This window comes from Rana temporaria, chromosome 3 (genome assembly GCF_905171775.1).
Source record: "Rana temporaria chromosome 3, aRanTem1.1, whole genome shotgun sequence".
Taxonomy (NCBI): domain Eukaryota; kingdom Metazoa; phylum Chordata; class Amphibia; order Anura; family Ranidae; genus Rana; species Rana temporaria.
This window is the reverse complement of record NC_053491.1, coordinates 219,219,976-219,239,045: the sequence shown is the minus strand read 5'-3', so window position 1 is coordinate 219,239,045 and position 19,070 is coordinate 219,219,976. Positions and strand designations below refer to the sequence as shown.

General features: G+C 42.0%; 1 protein-coding gene across 1 annotated transcript in view; it reads right to left on the bottom strand.

Annotated features, from left to right (window-relative positions):
* The window catches only part of WASHC4 (WASH complex subunit 4), a 117,663-nt gene that overhangs the window by 20,887 nt on the left and 77,706 nt on the right, over positions 1–19,070 (bottom strand). The window contains exons 23-31 of the mRNA XM_040344269.1: positions 15,732–15,806; positions 15,275–15,379; positions 10,775–10,909; positions 9,583–9,691; positions 8,086–8,152; positions 5,489–5,575; positions 5,217–5,364; positions 3,116–3,212; positions 2,041–2,237 (exon numbers count right to left, since the gene is read on the bottom strand). Of these exons, the coding sequence (XP_040200203.1) occupies positions 2,041–2,237; positions 3,116–3,212; positions 5,217–5,364; positions 5,489–5,575; positions 8,086–8,152; positions 9,583–9,691; positions 10,775–10,909; positions 15,275–15,379; positions 15,732–15,806 (1,020 nt within the window). The remainder of the gene's footprint in view (positions 1–2,040; positions 2,238–3,115; positions 3,213–5,216; positions 5,365–5,488; positions 5,576–8,085; positions 8,153–9,582; positions 9,692–10,774; positions 10,910–15,274; positions 15,380–15,731; positions 15,807–19,070) is intronic.

The following is a 19,070-nucleotide window of genomic DNA, read 5'->3' as shown; positions in this document are numbered from 1 at the left end:
TGGAACCCAGGATCCAGCCCTCCGCAGAGAGGCATTATAGGCTAAACCTCGTTCTTCGTACCGAGGCCCGGGTACCGTCCACTTTGGCTATTAAGCACCTTGGACGGATCCGGATTTATGGAGGCTTTTTACATCCAGCATGGATCCCTCCAGTGGAGCTCCTAAGAGCACATGTTAACTCGTGACCAACACCTTAGACACTGATGAAAAAACTGAGGTACTCCCAGTAGGGGAGGGGTTATATAGGGAGGGAACTTCCTGTTTAATTGATTACACCAGTGTCCATCACCTGAAGGTAGACTCTATAACCACATGTAATGGCTATGCAGCTCTGTGTCCCGTGATGTACGATAAAGAAATAGCAACCAAACTCCACGGCATGCTCTGGCCTATTCCCTAATGTGGAATAGCAAGGATACTTATTACAGTGACTGGCCAGTAGTAAGGCACACAAGCTGGCAAACAGCAGGCTGAGATCTGCTGCGAAGGGATGCTGGTCGCTCTTTGCAATCATCATTTGTATGTTATGAGGTGTTAGGCCCCTTTCATACATGCGGACAGGACAGTTTGTCTGTTTTTCATGCACCCGTTGATGGATGAAAACAGACATCAATGCATCTCTATGGAAAAATGGAGGATCATCCATTTACATCCGCTTCCATCAACATCCGTTTTGTGGAACGGATCAAAGCCCTATTTTTCTTCCGTTAAGAAAAAACAGATCTGACGAAAAACGGACAAACGATACATCTTTGCATGAAAAAATGGCTCTGGGATTTAGGTGGTTAAAGCGGAGGTTCACCCAAAAAAGACATTTTTAACATTGACAATCGGCTGTTTTATTTATTTATTTTTTTTCCATACATACCGTATTTTCACCGCCGCTTCCGGGTATGTCTTCTGCGGGACTGGGCGTTCCTATCTGATTGACAGGCTTCAGACCGTCGCATACTGCGCGTCACGAGTTGCCGAAAGAAGCCGAACAACGGTGCGCAGGCGCTGTATAGAGCCGCACCGACGTTTGGCAACTCGTGACGCGCTGTATGCGATTGTCGGAAGCCTGTCAATCAGATAGGAACGCCCAGTCCCGCAGAAGACATACCCGGAAGCAGCGGTGAAAACACGGTATGTACGAGAAAAAGAAAAAAAAAAACAGCCGATTGTCATTAGGACAACTCGGCTGAATGTAATGTTAAAAATTTATTTTTGGGTGAACCCCCGCTTTAAGGACTTTAGCTGGAAAATGCAAAACAGATTACAAACTGATGTACACGTCATTCGTTTATTTCCTTTGAAAAAAAAAAAAAAAAAAAGTGACTGAACTGATGAAACCAATGGTCCAATGTGTGGAAGGGACTTAGATGTCAGGTTCCAGAAAGCCCTACAGGGGATCAGAGGTCGTGTTCAGGCACCAGGAAGAGATAGCTATTCACAACCAGTGTTGGATTAAAGGGGTTGTAAAGGAAACATATTTTTTTTCATAATAAGCATCCTTTACCTGCAGACATTCCTCTTTTTACTTCCTCATTGTTAGTTTTTGCTCAGAAGTTGCTCCTTTTCTTCTCTGTTCTGTTCACTTCCTGCTTGTCTGATTTTACTGACCACGTGATGGGAGGCTTTACTGCGGTGGTCAGTAACGTGCTCGCCCCCTCCTGGGAACTACATCTGTGTGGCAGGACGCTCTCTACGTGTTAGAGACTTCAAGGAGGTGTGAATTACTGGGCGTGCCGCAATTCATACTGGGAAATATAGTTCTTTCATGAACGAGCGGTGCAAACCAGGAAGTGAATGAGAGAACAGAAACTAGAATGCCGGAGGTGATATAGATGAAGGAATTTATTAGGTATTTACTCGTTTTTAACAGAATCATTACACTATTCTGTCTGTCTACCTTGCAGACATTAATTTCAGGAAAAAAAATGTTTTCCTTTAACCCTCTCCTTCCTAAATGAACATACTTTAAACAATTACTGGTTGGGCCCTTGTGTTTTAATTAATTATGTTATTTGAATAAAGATTCAAAATACAAAGACGGTGTACCTGGAGATAGATGTCCAGTCTCTTCTGCGTCAAGTTCATTGTCTGGAGCAGTTTTTCATCTTGATTATTAGACTGTACATTCTGTTGTTTGGAAACGGCTCTTTTCTCCTTCATGTACTTTTCTCGCACAGACTGGAACCAGTGTAATGAGTCAAATTCCTGGTACTGATCCAGTAGTTTCAAAATGTATGCAACACCTGCATGCAACATAAATGCAAATATGGATATTCGCTCACCAAAGACAAAAGCCCAGTAACTGCCAAGCAACATACATCGAAAACCTTTACTTGCCAAATATGGGCCGGATTCAGAGAGACGGGCGCATCTTTACATGGGCGTAGCGCATCTCATATGCGCTACGCCGTCGTAACATTGAGAGGCAAGTACTGTATTCACAAACCACTTGCTCCCATATGTGCGCCGGCGTAACGTAAATGGGCCGGCGTAAGCCCGCGTAATTCAAAGTAGGCTGGTAGTGGGCGTGTTGTATTGAAATGAATCGTGACCCCATGTAAATGAAGCGTCGTACGGCGCATGCTCTGAATCACGTCTAATTTATGCCCTAAGATACGACGGCTCAATGGCAACGACGTGAACGTAACCTACGCCCAGCCCCATTCACGTACGACTTACGTAAACAACGTAAAAATATACGCTTGTTCTGACGTCCATACTTTGCATTACCTGCGCCTCATATAGCAGGGGTAACTTTACGCCGGACGTAAGCCTTACGTAAACGGCGTAGCTGAATGCGACGGGCGCAAGTACGTTCGTGAATCGGCCTATCTAGGTCATTTGCATATTCGACGCGTAAATCTACGGAAGCGCCCCTAGTGGCCAGCGGAAATATGCACCCAAGATACGACGGCGTAGGAGACTTACGTCGGTCGTATCTTGGCAAAATTCAGGCGCATCTTGTTCCCTGAATGGGGCGCATAGATACGACGGCGCATCACAGAACTTACTCTGCGTATAAATAGATACGTCGGCGTAAGTCGTCTGTAAATCCGGCCCTATATGTTTAGGTGTAGTCTGACTCTAGCACATTCACCATGGAAAAGGAAGTACAACTTACCCATTGCAAATCCATCATCGGTAAAGGCAGCACCAACTTTGTTCTTCTTGTTGAGTTTCTCCTTGCAATTTATTGAATGCTCAACAAAGTTGAGTGTCTGAAATAAGTAAAAAAATAAATAAAAATTAGAGGCATATAAGAATTGCCACTGGCTTCAGGGCACTTATGCTGTTTGGCACAGAAAAGAGCAATTTTTTGCACCAACTGCAATGCAAAGCGATCAATTTGCTTAACTGAGTAGTTGGGACAAAGTTGGGGCTTAGGGGGAGGGGGGGGGGGCTGGGGCTTTTAGATGCCACATTTCAGGATTAGATCATGTGAAGTTTAGAGGTTTGGAAGAAAAGTGAAAATGTGAGAGGTACCCTAAAGAATACATTTATTTTTGAATCAGGAGAATACACTATAAAACTACCAGTTGCCAGGCTCCCAGCACTGAATACCAACATTCCATAACAAAAGGATGGAAAGTGACATACTACAGATTTACAATCACATTAAGAGAGAAGAACTGGGAAATATTGATATATAAAAAAAGACACTTGTTTCCTAGGAATACATATTAAAGCGGAGCTCCACCCTAAAGTGGAACTTCCGCTGATCGGAACGGAACATCAGCGCAAGCATTGCCGACTATACGCGAGTGTACTGCGCTCGGTATATGCCGGCGCAGTATTCAAACTCGGCGCGGGAAACGAGCAAGGAGGACGCCGCAGAAGGACGCCGGACCCGACAAAGAGGACACCCGAAGCCGCAGACGGACGCCGGACCCGACGAGGCCGCCGATGGACGCCATGCAAGACACCAAACTGCAAGTACAAAAATCTTTTTTTCACAGGAATTTCTGGGCAAATTTAGGGGTGCGCGCTATACGCGGGAGCGCGCTATACCCCAATAAATACGGTACCTTTGTGAAGTGTATTGCGCTAACTTATATAAACATTTTACCACGACTGATCCTGTGAACTTGTTACTCAGAAAACAAAAAGTATGTACATGTGTCTACGATTATTAATTAATGTGCAAACAATCAACAAATAATGTGCAATAAATACCAATACAGTGCCCTGTGCCAAACTATAACATATGAATTTCTCATTCCATTAAAAAAAATGTGAAATAAATCCAAAAAGATTTCAAATATGCTACTGTTACAATCCACAGCTTGAGTGTGCCCCAAAGCAAGCAAGAAAAATGTATTTCATACAAAAAAATATAAAAAATTAAATAAAAAAATATATATGTATATGTGCTAAGAAAGTCCTTAATAGATAATTTATTGCAGTGATGCCCAGCTATGTTTCCACCTTCACCGCAAATAGATATAGAACGATATAGAACGAGACTACAGCCAAAGCATTGGGAGTGATTGCTGATAAACCTGAGAGAGGGAGTGGTTATCCATATGAATCAAAGGCCGATTTCTGGGTCCATCTGGTGAGTGGCCATTTTGTCCGGTGACGGTGTAGGCACTATTTGCGGTGAAGGTGGAAACATAGCTGGGCATCACTGCAAGAAATTATCTATTAAGGACTTTCTTAGCACATATACATATATATTTTTTTATATGAAATACATTTTTCTTGCTTGCTTGGGGCACACTCAAGCTGTGGATTGTAACAGTAGCATATTTGAAATCTTTTTGGATTTATTTCACATTTTTTTTAATGGATTGAGAAATTCATATGTTATAGTTTGGCACAGGGCACTGTATTGGTATTTATTGCACATTATTTGTTGATTGTTTGCACATTCATTAATAATCATAGACACATGTACATACTTTTTGTTGTTTGAGTAACAAGTTCACAGGATCAGTCGTGGTAAAATGTTTATATAAGTTATCGCAATACACAAATCTAAATCCAACCTTTGAGGTTGCACTTTTTATTGCAGCAAGACTTAATAAGAATATTGATATTATCTTGGCGCCGGTAACACACACGATTTTTTCTAAAGTGAAGTACCTACCATCACTTATTGTTTAGTTCTTTATAATCTTTCAGTGAGTCAGCAAGCAAAAAATTGTGCTCACACTACTCTGTCTAACAATATAACATAAAATCAGCAATAAGCACAGCAATAACACATGTTTAATACACACCAGAGGTGGAACAATGCTGTAGAAGTTTCGGAGATGAATGTTCTTTGCACTGCGAAATTCAGGAGCAAACACGTCCACAAGCATTTTGAAATATTCTGTACCTTCTGCTGAATTCCGGGTGAGATCGCTCAGAACAGAGTCCAGTTGTCTATAAAAAAAGAAAAAGTTCAATAAACATTCTATGACTGCCTTTCATTCAGAGGAAACCTTGAAATCTTTAAACATTTGTCAGTCAGTCTGCTGCTATAATTGATGACATTAGTGAATCTCACCTTGCAGCCTTCTGTGTTTCCTCCGACAGACCCTCCTCTTTCACAAGCTCTTCAAAATTAACTATGTCTTCCAAGTCTGGAACGAATCTGAAAATTCAAAAGGTTGATGTGTGAGCTCTGTAAAGGTCCCAGTATCTTTTGGCAGTGCATGTTTGATTACAGTACATTACAATATTAACTGGTTAGTTACAACAACACACTTAGTGCTGCAACATTACACTAATATAACTAGAACGCAACAAGCATATATAGTTAGAATATAACTAGCTCCCTTGTCACCTCCTCCCATGCTCGCCTCCATGACTTTGCCAAAGCCTCTCCCATCCTCTGGAACCCCCTACCCCAATCTGTCTATCGCCTACTCTGTGCCTGAAAACTCATCTCTTCAGAGAGGCCTTTCCTGCCCCCGCCTAACAACTGTACATTTACTTTCTACATCAGCACATCCCCCCCAGAGTTATTACCTTTTGGATCTCTTAACCCCCCTTCTTAGATTGTTAGCGCTAAGAAGCAGGGCTCTCCGATTCCTCCTGTATTAAACTGTACTCCAATTGTATTGTCTGCCCTCATGTTGTAAAGTGCTGTGTAAACCGTCGGCACAATACAAAATCCTGTATAATAATAATTAAATGGCCATCATATACTCTATGAAGGACTTATGGCACGTCCTATAAGCTATACCACTATAGACCATGCATTCTCACAAAAAAAGTACATTCTGTTTGTACAGCCCTGTCACAATGTCCAATAAGGCTCCACCAACTATTGTGAAGCATACAATCTACGTCAGTAAAAACCTTCATGTAATTTGCTGAAAAGTGGGAGAAGCATTATAAAAGGTGGGCACAACAGCACAGTATGATTTTGCCAAGGCATCTCTGTCCATCAATGTTTGAGAGGTCTTATCAGCTAAAGCAAAGAGATGCACAGTACTTGGCCCATAAACACAGGCAAAAGCCACATAAAACGATGAGAGCAATACACCACATGATGAACTGCACTGCATCAACGCAATGAGCACAAATGCACATTACATACACTGGTGTGATGGGCCACCGTGACGAAGAACATGCATTGTGGAAATGTGCGTGCAATTTTTTTGGTGTATTAGACAGCCAATTAAAATGAATGGAACAAAAGGGAGTCGCGCTTCTAATATGTAAATATGTATGTTCAAGCATCTGATGTCAGTGTAAGTTTGGCATGTGCGATAGATAGATAGATAGATAGATAGATAGATAGATAGATAGATAGATAGGGAGGGAGAGAGAGAGAGAACACACACACAGTACCTGTTCGCGAGAATGTGTTTCCAGCATGACCGCATCGCGCTAGTTCTCGGCGACAGGGTAACGACATCTAGCACTCGCTGCAATAGGAAAAGCACATTCCAGCCAGCGCGAGATAGAAGCGACGGGGATCCGACTTCCTGCCAATTCCAGACACTGTGTTTGGTATGAATCATGAGGGGGAACTCCACGCCACATTTTAAATAAAAAAACGGCATGGGTTCCCCTTCAGGAGCATACCAGGCCCTTGGGTGTGGTATGGATTCTAAGGAGAACCCCCTTACGCCGAAAACAACGGCATGGGGGGTTCCCCCAAAATCCATTCCAGACCCTTATTCGAGCATGCCGCCTGGCCGGTCAGGAAAGAAGTGTGAACGAGAGAGTGCCCCCCCCCCTGAGCCGTACCAGGCCGCATGCCCTCAACATGGGGGGGGGGGGGGTGGTTGCTTTGGGGCAGGGGGGGCGTCCTGTAAGGGAACCCTGCGGCTTGCCTGCTCCATCTCTCAGAGAGACCAATTAAGAAATACAAGGCCTCTCTTACAATCCAGTTGCTGAATGCAGCCAAGGCATGCATCCCACTCTGTAGGAGATTGGAGAACCCCCCGTCAAAATCTTGGTGGTTTTTTAAAGTAAACAAACAGAGATATGGGGGACCTCACCGCTACCTTGCGCAACCAAGAGGAGACCTTCCATGAGAGTATGGCACCATTTTGTGTACACTAATGCCCATCTTCGGGAGGCGGCGCAATCAGGCAGACCTCCTGGATTTAGTTTCTCTCCCTGGGCAGGAGGCCCTAACTGTATACTCCCTTTCTCTCTTCTCTTGATCCTGTTCCTTTCACGCTCTGGGGATGCCTGATCCCCAAACTCTTTCCTCCTCTGGCAGTCCCCCCTCCCCCAGATCCCTGGCTCAGTAATGAGCTATATTATCCAGATATGGTGCATACCCTTGCTCTTACCTCATTGTCCCATTTCTGGGCTAAGCGGGCCATCAGGATGCAATGTCTTCCGATATACTTTAAAATTTGTATTTTATAATGAGCTTTTGCATGTATTAATCTATGTTTTGAGTCTTCCCTGTCGTTGTTTTGTCTGTCTCCCCAGCTCTACACGCTGACAACTATCTAAACCGCAATATTTTTTTTTATGACCACCCATACTATGAAGCACTGGGCTTGTTGTTATAGAACTCTGACTGTGTGACCCTTTTTTGCTACTTGATTCTGTTTTTTTGTTACTATTGCATACTTTGGCTGTTAAACGCAAATGTTTTTGGAAAATAAAGGAATTACAAATAAATCTCAATACCTTATTGCATTGCTGCAGCAGTGGAGACCACCAGACCGAATCATCCTCACATAACCCATGGCATTTCCTGCAATGGCAAATAAAAGCTAAAATGTCCACATGTAAAAAAAAAAGAAAAAAACTCATTGAAGGGGTTGGTAAAAACCACCAAATCTGCCACGGCTGGGCCAAATCCCTGGTTTTAGTTCTTCAGCAAAACTTTCAAAGAATAAATTAACACCTTCCCTGTTTTACCACAGTATGCACTCCTACAGTGTCAATTTGACAGCCAAGGACCCAGTCTGTGTATAAGGGCCACCAACAGCAGTTCTTTCTTTAAGATACCTATAACAGCTTGCAACATTGGTAATGATTCACTTCCTTCATGCACGTGGCAGGCTTACCAGTGAACTGCTCAGTATCTTTAGATGCAGAGTTTCAAAAGCAAAAGTTGTTGTTTTTTCCTAGCTTACTGAAATGACATCCTATTTTACCCCAATGCAATCATACATACATAGGTAAGTCAGTAAACAACATGGGTGCACACCTCATCTCACTGCTCTTTACAAAGGTTGAAGCCCCTTTGGTAATGGAATTTCAAGGCACCAAAAAGTAAACCTACACTGAGGTCTTTAAAGTGGATGCAAACCCTCTCCTATACCCAGTGAACTGAACAGCCTCAGATGATACACAGAGATGAAACAAATCTCCCTACATAAGTATTACATTTAAAGCTGCTGTCTTCAGCTTTAGGCCCCTTACACACGTCCGCTCCGCTCGTCCGTTTATTACAAGTCCGTTTACGGACTTGTAATACATCCCTATGGGATCGCATCCGCTAACGTCTGCGACCATCCGTGTCCGTCAGGATCCGCTTTTGCGGACGGAAGAAAACCCTATTTTTCTTCCGTCCGGCGGAACGGATCGGATGAATAAGGACATACGGTCCGTCTGCATCCGATTCCCCATAGTGGAGAGCGGAGGAGAGACAGGGCGGTCTCTGCACTGTGTGCGGGGACCGCTCTATCCGCCGACAGCTCAGCAGGGATTACGGATGATCCCCGCTGAGCTTTTGCGGACACAAAAACGGTCCGCTCCGTGTGAAAGAGGCCTTAGACATTCTTTAGAAAGTGCAGATCCTGTTAGAGATTTTCTCTTCCTGTTCAGCACTGGGAGTGGATTCTTGGCATACAGCCAAGACAGCTGATTGGAGGAAACCCCCCTTCCCCCCTGTAGGCAGAGACTTGCATAGCTGTGCTGTGACAAGTCACGCTCTCTGCTAATCTATTTATAGCCACCTCCATGGACACAAATTTCAGGCTGGTTTTATCTTGGTTGATGGAGAACTTGTCAGAAGTTATTATGCTGATAACAGAGCAACAAAACAGCAGAAACCCACGTTACATGCATCAGCTAAACTTTTGGGTACCAAGATCAATTAAATCAGTACCATTGTTTTCTAATATGTAAAGATATCATCAGTTGCTAACAGAACTTTGTAATAAAACGGTTACTCACCTATTTGGCTAATAAGCTGTCGGAACTGATCAAGATAGCTCTGTCCCTCTGGGGTGAGCCCGAGCTTCCGGATTCCGCGGTTGAATTTTTCTGCCCGTTCATAAGGATACTATTGGAAAATGTAACATGTTAGCATCATAATATCATATCTGCCAGTTTTACTTATTCCAGCTATGCAAACAACACAGCCCAATAATAAACATAGAACTAGTGGATAAAGAAAACAATGGGGTACAGATCACATTCATAGACCGAGTATTTTACTATCATCTATTCAGACAATGCAGCATTTGGTTTAATCTGACACTAGAAACAAAGAAGTGAACCTGTCAAATCATTTAAGGTTTGCTGTGCCCAAATAAAAATTATGCGTGAGGGTGGATTTGGTAGCAGATAACAGTACAATACATGATCCTGAACATTTAAGAAAATCTATCACCATCTTAAATCGGCACATAAAAATTATTTTAAATGGTTATATGAAGTGGTTTTCCCATCTATAGGTTATTTTTTATAGACTTGCAATTTGGCCTTTAAAATGGATAGAAGTGATTGTAAAGGAAAATATTTTATTTAAAACACAAAAGTTATACTTACCTGCTCTGTTCTGTGGTTTTGAACAGGGAAGCTCCAATCCTTCTCTTCTCCCCTGCTGGTGCTTTGTGCCCCTCCCCTTTTGCCGAGTGCCCCCATAGCAAGCCGTTTGCTGTGGGGGCACTCGTGCATGCTCACTCCAGAGAATAGATCTGTTGATCTTGGCTTTACTAACTGTATTAGGGTCTGGAAAAATTTCCAAAATTACCTTTAGAATCAACTAAATTGGTTTAAAAATTAAAATAAAAAATTATGTTTTCTTTGAGAAGCAAATTTGGAAGCATGTAGTCCTCAGAGAGGGTTACACCACTCAAGGTCTAATGTATCAAGAGAAGCATGAAAGCTTAAATAGAGACAGTTCAATTTCTACCAACATCTTCAGCGTTTATCATTTACTGAGTCACATTTGTAAAACAACTTATTAACATTCACTAACAGTCCATCTATGACTGACTTCAAGCTTATGAGAAATATACAGGACATCTGAGAGACTGCTTGGTACATAGCCATGAGTCACGGTTCAGGTATCTCTACATTCACATGTCACAATCTTCATTAGTGATGAAAGGAAAATTCATACGCAGACATTTACAAGTACCTTTTGCTCATTTTGGTCCTTCACTTCTCTAAAATGTCGAATGTCCTTGATCAGCCTGGATTTGATGTGCTCATCATACATGAACTGGCTAAATATATAAAACTTCTTCCTCAGAAACTGGTATGTAAAATTGACCTAAAAAAAAGGATAATATGACAGTGAAAGGTTTAGTAAGCCTAAATACAAGTCAAGGCATTTAATCAAAACAAGTGGACATACTACTGAGTTAACAACTACTTACTATAAAGTTTGCAACTGTTAATGTGAATGCTGTAGAAGAGGTTTCTGGAAATGAGGCTTGGGCACAGCCGACAAATCAGAAGTTCTGCCTAAATACTTATTCTCCCCTTCAGGAAATACCAGCTGACAAATACCTAGCCTATGTGAAAAGCTGCCAGCAGAGCAGACGAGAATCAGTTTCTTATAGATGATTAAAAGAGAAGTATGGACTTTTAAACTCACCTAGGTGGATGTAGTGTTGATTCGGTGCTGCATCCGTCTGTCCCCCTCCAGCTCTGTAGTGAGAACTGAGCGAGCAAACACCGCTGATCACTCAGCTACCCTCCTCCGTTCTTAGCAGAGAGCCATGACCATCAGTCACGACTCTCTGCTCTGCCCCTCCAGCGCTCACTGGAACGCTGGGCTGTGGAGTGGGCGGGAGCCACTGGCTCAGGCTCTCAGCGGATTGCTGAGAGGCTGGACCAGGTGCCAGTTCAGGCTTCTAGATGGCCCGAGCGGCCCAAGTACTGGTCCAGGCTTCTTTCTAGACCAACTGAGCGACATCAGCCACCAGCCGATTTTAGTGCTTTGTTGGCTAAAAATGGGTCACAGGAGTGCAGAACGAATTGCACTCCTGTGATCCCCCGATGAGGAGTATAGCCAAAATAGCTTTGGCCCTACTTCTCCTTTAACAATTTCATGATCGTGTCTTCCCTTACATCCTCTGGTTAAAGCAGTTATACTGGGATGAAGCCTGCACCAGCAGGCATCATCCCGGTATCAAAGTTTTCAGCCAGCGATGGGCTTTCATGTAGAAGTGATCTGAGCGGCTATCCAGCCACTCGATCATTTCTACAAGCTGCAGAAGGGGTCAGCCCCCCTCTCGCCACCACCTTTACCAGGCTTTCCTGTGTGATTGGGGAGCTCGGAACTGCCACTACTAGGATCCTGGGTGCACTCAGAGGGGTTAGGTACAGCCATACCCTCCACCCCTCAGTGATGTAAAAAATCGGAAATTACAAGGATTTCATCACTTCTAGTTTCGGTTTGAGGTTTACAAGCAGTTACTGGCTTTTAAAGCATCTGATCAAACCAATCTAAGTTTGATCCCAGACCTCTCCATAAAGAGGACCTGTCATGCTTAATTGTCTGATCAATATTCCTATCGCACACGTTCCTGGCAAATATGGCTCATAAAATGGTGGGTGCTGAAACCATTACCAGTTGGGTTCTGGAAACATCAGAAAGCGTACATATTCGCCAGGACACAATAGATCGACAACTTCCATCCAAAAGTTTTAATGAAAAAAGATCACATCACAAAGGATAGTGCAAAATTTCAGAGCCACGCAGAGCCCCTTCGCAAGGCATGCGACGAAGGGGCCCTGCATGGCTCAGAAACGTTACACTATCCCTTGTGTGATGTGATCTTTTTTCATTAAAACTTTTGAACGGAAGTTGTCATTCCATAGTGTGCTGGTGAGTATGTACGCCTGGGTTCCAAGTAGTTTTCTAGCAAAAAAAAAATCAGATTTTTACATGTATGCGAGAAATTGGCCTGGGGGAAAAGTGATGTTTTTTAATTAGGCACTGGGGAGTGGTTCATGGAGTACAGATCAAAAAATCACCCTCTTTGTTATAAGCCACATTTACTTATGAATCCATAGATAATTTTGTGAAGTTCTCTGCAGTAAGGTTTATTGAAGGTAAAGTCACAAATTGCAACATATCAGCCTTGAAATCTTTTGACACACAAAGCGGTTTATTCATAAGCCCTATAATTAAGCACGATTGCGTATGAAACACGTCAACGCATCAGCCAATACTTGTTATAAATGTTATGCCTGTACCCTCAATAAACCCTCTGATTACTGTTGTGAGCTTCATGAACTTTTCTCATTTGCTTCAAGCTTCTAGCCTGAAAAGGTTAGTGATGCAGATGGAGTGAGGAAGGTCTCACTGGCAGTTGCTGTAAGTTCATTATTTGTCCGGAGACAAGTGTCTTTTATGAGCAAGTAAACACCATTGCGAGCACTGCTTGCTGCGGTGCGAGACACTGCATTTAATTCGCACAGGAATAGCAGCACATACCTATGCAAATTACATGCAGTGTCTCTGATGTGTGATGTGAATCATGGTTTTGTATAGTTCAGGTGGTTAACGTACACTTTACAATCGTTTCGCATAGGCAGGTTGCGGTAACAAATTTGCTGTAAATTCGTACTGCATCTAGCGTGAACCGAGGCTAAAAAGAGACTGGTGAAAATTACAAATAGTACAGTACCAGCTTTCAACTGATGGTAATGGCCATTTTCCAGCTCCTGGGCTGTAATACCGAATCCTGTCAAACCATTTAAGTTCATCACGGCCTTTACAATAGGCAGCCTGGAAATCAAGTGACTGGGGCTACCCCCAGTGTGGATAAAGGCATGCATGACTATGAATAGCAATGCTACTGTTCAGAAGCTGAATGCCTGTGTACATTTAAATGGCCGATTTAATTTTTTACATAAAGTTTAACCAAAAAATTGGCCATGGTTTGAAGTATTCATACTTAGATTTTTAATGTTATAATATTTCATATAAACAAAATTTATTTTTAGCCCTTCAAAACAGACAGGCTTTTTTTTTAATCTATAATCCGTATTCACCCTGTATAAATATTATCTATGAAAGAATCAAATTCAGGATGAAAAAAAAAAGTATATAAATATTACAGTATACATATTCTATACATATGCTGTAATATTTATTCCACTAGTTTGTCTTAACATATAGTAAGTATATCCTGGGCAATATATTGTACCCCAGACATCAGACAGTCTGATCGGGAAAACTCAGTATATTAAAGACAGAAATCTGGCAAGGTTGAATGAAAAAACAGACATAAGTCAAGTAAAAGCAGGGTTATTTTTAAGTGGATGTAAACCCGATTCATGAAATTTGAGCTGGGCACATATATCTCTAGTATTTTGTTATCTCTTTTCAAGGAGCCAAGTCTTATAGCTCTCTTCTGAAAAGTTCCTCTGTTATCAGCCCGAGAACTCCGGAATCTTTTGTCAAAGGAGGTTGCTAAAATAGATTAGCAGAGAGCAGCTCCTATTACAAAACAGCTCTGAGAGTCTCTGTCTATGATGAGAGGGGGTGTGTGCCTTTCCTCCAATCAGCAATGTTGCCTATCTTGGCTGTATGCCCAGACATCACGCTCGGTGTTATCTCAACTTTCTAAACAGTATATAATTGTGAAGACAGCAGATATACATATAAAACCTATGTAGGGAGATTTGGTTAATCTTTGTGTATCATCTGAGGCTGTTCACTTCACTGGGCGTAAGGAGGGTTTACATACACTTTAAACAGAAGTAAAGGAAAATAACATGCAATTACTAATACTCATTACATTCACCATATAGCTAAAGGGTAGAGCTGCATGATTCTGGCTAAAATGTGAATCATGATTTTTTTGCTTAAAATAAAGATCACGATTCTCGTGGTGTAACATCTTCTTTCACATTATACAAAAAAAAAAATTGGGCCAACTTCACGTTTTTTTTTTTTTAATACATTAAAGTGTATTTTTTCAAAAAGATTGTGTTTGTGTCACAGTGTGACATAAAATATTGCAACAACCATCATTTTATTCTATAGGGTCTCTGCTAAAAAACAAAAAAAAATATCATGTTTGGGTTTTCTGAGTAATTTTCTAGCAGAAAATAATGATTTTTACTTGTGAGCAACAAATGTCAGAAAAGGTTTGGTCTTAAACTTAATCTTCCTTCATTTACACGCCAGAGTTCTTTCCTTTGATAAAAGAACGAAAAGGTACTTTGTTTCTACTTATTTGCGTGTTGTGATTAAACTTGGCAGGCTGCCTGGATTTTTTCCCCCCCCAGCTGTGAGAACTCTTTTCTATTCTTGAAGATTAATCTTGCAGCTCTACTAAAGGGCAAGTGAAAATTATTGCATTGGGCTTGGTTCACAAACATGTGGTTTATCCATGGCTGCATTTGCTTGTGCACAGCAGCCCAGTCATTTGAGGCTGCTGTATCCACTGAAAACACAGGGAAGAGGTCCCTGCACCTTTGGAAAAAATCCAGCCGCAGACAAAGCACATAGTGCAGTGCAGTTCGGGAAACTGCGCTGCTGCTTTCAGCGTGTGCACGTTTTTCTCTGTGGGTGTGGAAACAGGTGTGGTCCCATAGTGGCAACCACCAGTACAAGTGTGAACCTAGCCTTAATCAGCTCAGCAATGTCTGTTACTACCAAACAGCCAATACCTACCGTTGTACTCATGATTCCTGTGCCATGTGTTCGGATAGAATTGGCAATGTGCCGGATATTGATGGTGTTCAGGTGTTTGTTGTTGCTGGTCCTCTCTACAAATATCTGCAAAGAGAAGAGGAATATTACAATATTTAAAAAGTATTTTACAATTTAATGGGAAAAAGTGAACCCCTATGTGGGAAACATCACTATAGCACCTTGTAGCAGGACTACCTCCATATCCCTTCTTAGTGGTGATCGAGAATACAATACTAGATGAAGTAAGCCCAAAACAAAATGTAAAATCACCAAAAATAAAAATGTTTAAATAAAAGCTAATCAGTCCCTAGACGTAGAAACTGGAGAGAACTGAAAACTATTAAACCTACAAAATGTCCTCAATAAGTTAATCACATCCATGTAAATATTACCAGAAAGTTCTAATGATAAAGCCTATACAATAATTAAAACACACCTGGTTATTGAGGTTGTACAAATAGCGAGACACAAATACATGAATGTTCCTCATAATTTCCAGAACATCTAGGCCCTGAAATGAAAGGCAGAACAAGTCAGTAACAGTACCAGCTGCTGTACCTGGATAGATCTAGACAGCCAGGGAAAATTCTGTGACTAAAACTTATTATTATTAAAATACAGGTTTTATATAGTGCCAGCAGTTTGTACAGCACTTTACATTATAAGGGAGACAGTGGTGTTACCATATAATTCAATACAAGAGGGTTTTGGAGGGCTTGCTCATTCAGTAGTAGAAAGAAATGTTGTCCACAGCAGCAAACCTAAAGTCCTTTTCCATGGTTGCACACAGAAATATAACAAAGTGTGGGATCTCTGAATTGCAGTCCATAATAACGACTCCTATGCTAGGTCGTAATGCATCACATGTAGTAGCTACTGAGAGTGCTGACTGGTTGACCTACTCCCCCGCACTTTGGGCCCATTCCCTCCTTGATCCCCCTTTGCTCTGTAGGGAACATTTGTGATTATAAAGGGCCATTCGAACTCTTCTCCTACGCCATGATACACCTGTGAGCAAAAGTATAGTTTGACTAGTATTTCTTAAAGCGGTAGTTCACCCTCCTTTCCATCATTAGACCATTAAATTCGGCATCGTAGCGCGAGCTACGGTATGCCGGTCTTAAATTTTGAATCCCCGTACTCACTGTGCTATCGATGATTGAAGAATCCGACTCCCGCGGGGAATGGGCGTGCCTATGGAGAGGGAGGATGATTGACGGCCGGCTCTGGCACGTCACGCTCCCCGAAGACAGCCGGAGTAGGTCTCGGCTATTCACGGCGCCTGCGCACAGGCTATGCGCAGGCGCCGTGAATAGCCAAGCCTATTTCGGCTATTTCCGGAGAAGCGTGACGTGCCAGGGCCGGCCGTCAATCACCTTCTCTCACCATAGGAACGCCCATTCCCCGGATTCTTCAATCATCGATAGCACAGTGAGTACGGGCATAAAAAATGTAAGACCGGCATACCGTAGCTCGCGCTACGATGCCGAATTTAATGGTCTAATAAAAAAAAACTTTTTTTTTTTTTTTTAACAGGGTGAACCCCCGCTTTAACTGTTTATTGTACCTTGATTTTTTGCTGTTGTATACGCATTGGGCCTGGGTATGCTCAAAAGGCACCGTTTTGTAACTTACTTTTGCATATAATTCAATAAAAAATTATAATATATAAAAAAAAAAAGTTCTCCATTTTCTTGTATGGTTTAAAGCGGGATTCCACCCGCAATTTTTTTTTTGCAGGTCCCGCGCCACCATTCACACTAGGGGAAACAGGCAGTGACGCCTTACGGCGTCACTGCCCATTTCCTACTACGCCTGTGTGAGTCTCGTGCCGGCTTGTGAATGGGCGGCTGCTCTCTGAGAACACACACAGTTCCCAGAAAGCAGCGCGCCCCATTCACTAGGAGAAGGAGAAGAAGAAAACACACCGCGGTGCCGAAGAGGCAGATTACGGACTTCCGCATAGCAACAGGTATTTCGGGTGAGTATAAATTTTTTTTTTTTATTTTTTTTTTTTAGGACTTTTGGCCAAATGTTGTTTTCCTGGGTGGAACTCCGCTTTAAGCTTACCACACACATTGCAATATGTACGATTTGCCAAAAATGATATAGTGCAAGGGTCTGCCTGCCTGGATACAAAGTGAAAGTTTAGGTAGGTCCCATGTATTACATAGTATTGCTAAATCCACTCAATCCAAAACTTTAAAAAAGGGCTATAAACAGAATACCGGTTGAATAAAGATATCGTTTGAAGAATCTGGTGGAAAACGTGAGTGGCCTACACAAAGCCCTGACCTCAACACTACAGAATATCTTTGGGATGAACTGGAATGCAGACTGTGAGCCAGGTGGTCCCCAATATTAGTACCTGATCTCACAAAACTCCCAGAGATGCACTACGAAAACTTGTGGAAAACCTTCCCAGGAAAGTAGAGGCTGTTAGCCGAGAACTCCATATTAATGACATGCAAAGAGAGATTACCGCACTAATGTGTAAACAAAGCTGCAAACACCACAATTGACAATTATTATGTACAGAACCACTAAATATGCACCAATAAATGATCACAACTAAAACGTGACTAATTGGTAAATCACATCATATAAACTATATTAATAAACACTTAAAAAGCAGAAGAAAAGTTGAAATCCAAAAAGTCATTAACTCAGTTCATAAATGGGCCGCATAAAGTGTGCCCATGCAGTGTCAAAGTACATATAAGTGCTTGGACCCAGTGATCTTGGGAACAAGAAAATAGCCAGCACTGTGAAACTCCACCACCGCCTTAGGTAAGAGGGGGTACGCTTACCAGATAGTGTGGACTCAACTACCATACAGTAATGGATCACACAGGCAGAGGCAAGTAGATGTCCACCAAGGAAGATGAATCCCACCGATATTTCAAAGGGCTGGAACACTCCAAAAGCCAATTTGGGTATGGGATGGACACGAAACTGGACTCCCAATCACTCTCAGAACGGATGTACATGTAAAAATACACCAAGCAGTCGCACATTGTGTAAAACCATCTTCAACAAATATTAAAGTGCAAACAACTTACATGGATAGAAGACCCCGAGGCCTAGCCACTTGCTGAGGTCATTGCAACATTATAACAAACGCTGTATTTCTTCTTTGCACTTCTAAAGTTCTTTGTACTTTAAAATTTTTTTGTTGAAGATGGTTTAACACGATGTGCGACTGCTTGGTGTATATTTACATCCGTTCTGAGAGTGATTGAGAGTCCAGTTTCATATCCATCCTATACTAAAATTGTGGCATTTGGAGTGTTCCACCGCCTTGAAATATCGTTGGGATTCATCTTCCTTGGTGGACATCTACTTACCTCTGCCTGTGTGATCCATTACCGCATGGTAGTTGGTTGCACACCATCTGGTAAGCGTACCCCTTTCTCCTAAGGTAGCAGGAGTTTCACAGCAGTGGCCATCATCTTCTTCCCAAGATCACTGGGTCCAAGCACTTATATGTACTTTGATGCACTTTGACACTGCACAGGCACACTTAATACTGCCCATTTATGGACTATGAGTAAATGACTTTTTTTGGTCTTCCACTTTTCTTCTACTTTTTAAACATTTTAAGCTTTTATTAATATATTTTTTTCGATGATGCGATTTATGAATTGGTCACGTTATTAATTGAAATCGTTTATTTGTACATATTTTAGTGCAGCACTTTAATATTTTATTAACTCCATATTAATGCCCATGGTTTGGGAATTTGATGGCCAAACAGCTCATGGGCACAATGGCC